Below are 3911 nucleotides of genomic sequence, written 5' to 3' on the forward strand. Positions count from 1 at the left end.
TTCAACAGCCAAAGACATTTCCCTACAAGTTACGTGCAAGAAAGACAAGTCTGTCTACAGTCTCAGGTTTTAAAGCTGCTCTATGACAGGTCACAATGTTTCCTCCAGTACTAAAAAGCCTCTCGGAAGGGAGCTGGTAGCAGGGATACACAAGTAACGCCTTGCTATTTGGCTTACTTTTGGAAATTTTTGTCATACATCTTCCACCAATCCAGGGTTCTGTTTCACTGTCTGCATCTGGAGCCATGAGGTAGTGCTCCAGCTCCATCTCCACTACCTGCATGTCAGTGAGTCCTGTGTTGCTGGGGATGGCCTCTTAAAAAACTGCCAAGTGACTTCCTCTGCTTCTTGGCAGGAACAGCTGCAGCAGCTCCCCCCTCTGCCTCCATTTCTTCTGTTCTGTATGAAGCCTGTGAAGTGGATGGACCTTGGTCTCCTTCCATATTCAGAATCTCAGAAACTGCTCTTTGTTTGATTCCCTCAATTTTCTCTGGCCTGATATATTGAGTCTTGAAGCTTGGATCAACCAAGGATGCCATATCAAGCAGTTCATCTGTTATCTCCTCATCATACTTCTCACTGAGATAGTCTATGACTACTGTCTTTATGTCCTTTGTGAGCTGTGTGTCATCATCAGAATGTTTCAGGACCTCTGTTTTGAAGAGGTGCAGCACAGGCTTAAGGTAGGACACACTCACATAAGATTCACCAGACAGTGAATCTGTGAACTCAAGAAGTGGTTTCAAGCCCTCATTTATTGACTCCAAAACGTCAATGTCCTGCCAGGTAGGCACCAAGTGTCTGGTTTTCTTGTCAGCAGTGAGTACCTGACTGATAGCCTTGTGCTGTTCAATCACCCTGGCCACCATCTTTTGACGTGAGCCCCACCTGGTAGGTGATTCTGTCACCATCTTGTGTCTGGGCAGTTTAAGTTCTTCCTGAGCAGTCACAAGGTCTCTTTTCTTTTTCCAAGAGAAAGAGAAGGCAGCCACTACTTTTTTACACAGCCCGACAGCTCGTTCCACCCTCTTGTCCTTCCCCGCTTTCTCTGAGGAAGGAATGGAAATAGATACTTACTTTGTCTTTTTTCAACACAATATTTTTTCAAATGTATCCACAATATGTAAAGAAAAATATATATAATATACTGTAGCAACAATTGAGCAGCACAAGGCCATCAGCACTATATAAATTAGCTTTTTATATCAGCATCATTACTACTACTACTCCACATTAAATATTTAGGCTAAATTATGCATTTCAGTTTTAAATATGGCTTCTTTCTTGTAATCATTAACATTTAAGAACACATCAATAATACAACTGGGGCTGCAACTAACAATTATTCTAATAATCGATTAGTCAGTCGATTATTTTTTGGTTAATCGATCAATTGGATAAAAACAAAAAAACAATTAAAGCATTAATTTTTATTCAAACAGAACTAAAATCTTTAGAAAGTGCACTCCAAAAAAGAATTTAAAGCATCTCAAACAGAAGTTTTAAGCATCTCTTAATTTTCTCATGCCATTTTTTCTTGTCTAGTAATCTTGATTTAAGATTTTTTTAATATATTTGGACTGGAAACGAGACAAAATTACTAAGTAAAAAAGCTTTTTGCAGTGTAGGAGTGAATTTTTTTAGGCGACCGTAATTTTAGAACGTTCACCTTTAATGTTTCCATGGCTACGCGTCATGTTTGTCACGTGACACACGCAGCCACAATAACGCTGTATGACAGATGTATCCCTTTTATTTTATTTTTCCGTTTTAATTCAAAATTTTAACACACAACGCAAGATTCAGCACGTAAATTCATAAGTTAACGTTACTCCCAAAAGTTACTACTTTTAGTAATCAATTTTAATCGATTTAATCGATTCGTTGTTGCAGCCCTAAATACAATATTGATTTAAAATTCATCATCATTATTATTATTTCTATAACTTTTTTGTTATTAGATGGAATACGGAGACTAATGCTTACCAATAGCCAAGTGTAGTCGATGTCCAAAACACTGAAGTCGTGTCCATTTATTGAGCGATGCAGCTTTTACCATGTTTGCACCACTATCAGTTGTGATACATACTTGTCTGGTTTCACTCAGCCCCCAGGAGGTGAGTGCTTCAGTCATTCCTTGGGCAATAACTTCACCTGTATGATCTTCAGGACAATAAGCTGTTTGAAGGCATTTGCTCTGAAGATTCCAGTCTTCGTCTATAAAATGAACTGTAAGGCTCAGATAAGGCTCCGATGTGCGACTGGACCATATATCCGAAGTAGTAGCGAAGAATTGTACATTTTGCAGATGCCGCTCTACCGTCTCCCTACACTCAGTATATAGCCGTGGAAGCGCTGTCTGCGAAAATGTTTTCGGCCCGGTAGTTCGTATCTGGGGTCAAGAACGTGGATAAGATTCTTAAATCCTTCATTTTCGACAAGACTAATGGGAAGCATGTCTTTTGCAATGCAATATGCAACTGCTTTTGTGATGTCTCCATGTCTTTTGTTTTTTTCTCATAAGGCACGGCTTTCGAAAATGACGACATGAGACTCTGCTGGGTAGTTGCGCTGATGCTTGTAGATGGTCCACGACGTTTACCAACACTTGTTTGGGTCTGTAATTTCTTTGCATCTTCGTATTCTGAAGGGTGACGTTGTTTTAAATGATGAAAGAGGTTTGTGGTGTTGCCTGTTTTTGATGGCACGAGTCGTCTGCACAGTTTGCAGTGCACGTCGCTCTGTTTTGTGTCGGATTGCAAAAAACAAAATAGCTCCAGACTACTGAAGTTGAGTGACCTTTCTTGTCAACTAAGTCTGTGACCTGCGAGCTAGTCGTGGACGGTGCATTTTCTTCACTGTCGCTCATTTTTCTTACTCCTCCAACACGTGCAACTGACACTGTATGGCTGTATAGTACTAACACTGCGTGTGGCATCCAGAAGCGCAGGCTGCAAAATGCGTGCGCAGCGTTACGTATAGTGCGTAAACATTATCGAGCGCTTATCGAACTGTCATTATCGTGTTATCGAGAAAATTTATATCGTGAAAATTATCGTTATCGAATTATCGCCAGCCCTAATTCAAAGTACAACAAGTGAGAAAACTTACCGAGGTCGAACACCATTAATTTAGGTTTCGACATCTTCGATTAGCGACTGAAAACCGACCAAACTAGACACAATTAAAATCGCATAGACGCAGAACACACTACTTTCGTTTACTCCGAAGAACTGGTTTACCGGTAATGCGGAAGTAGCGTCATGACGTCAGCGATGAGCGCGAGGTTACGTGGCTTTGAGGTTTTGCAACCAAACCTCAAAAACAAAAACAACAATAATAATAAGAGGAATATGCTTAATATGTTATTATATTACCAAGCAGAAAAATGTAAATAATAAAGCATATATATATATATATATATATATATATATATATATATATATATATATATATATATATATATATATATATATATATATAAAAAGTTTTATATCATCATTAAATACAAATACATATACATTTGGATGTCAAAGGAGAGGGCAAGTTTAAAATACTAAGAGTCTCAATTTAGTTTGGATGTCAAAGGGAGGCAAGTTTATTTTTTGATTTTATTGGAAAGAGTTAATAATTTGGTTTTACAAATTATTAAATAAAATCTGTAAATACAGATTTTTTTTGTTTTTTTGCAAGAGACAGAAAAATATTAGGAGTTAAAAGGCTTTTTTTGCAAATAATATCAAGTGACAAGTGAGTAATATTAGAAATATTTATTACTATGATTTTACATTGCATTGAACAATTGTTAACATCAACATAATATTAACAATTTGTTTATTGTGTCTTATTTTATTAATAATCGAGGTTAATGATAAAATAAACATTTGTCAAGTAATAAAGTAGTCATTACA

The 3911-nt window shown here is 37.4% G+C and overlaps 1 protein-coding gene across 1 annotated transcript in view; it reads right to left on the reverse strand.

Moving 5' to 3' along the window:
- Positions 1-3265, reverse strand: part of mdp1 (magnesium dependent phosphatase 1) — a 6610-nt gene extending 3345 nt beyond the window's left edge. The window contains exon 1 of the mRNA XM_043230340.1: positions 3112-3265. Coding sequence (XP_043086275.1) covers positions 3112-3145 — 34 coding nt within the window. The 5' untranslated portion in view covers positions 3146-3265. The remainder of the gene's footprint in view (positions 1-3111) is intronic.
- Between the last annotated feature and the right edge of the window lie 646 nt (positions 3266-3911).

The sequence above is a fragment of the Puntigrus tetrazona genome, unplaced genomic scaffold, assembly GCF_018831695.1.
Source record: "Puntigrus tetrazona isolate hp1 unplaced genomic scaffold, ASM1883169v1 S000000148, whole genome shotgun sequence".
Taxonomy (NCBI): domain Eukaryota; kingdom Metazoa; phylum Chordata; class Actinopteri; order Cypriniformes; family Cyprinidae; genus Puntigrus; species Puntigrus tetrazona.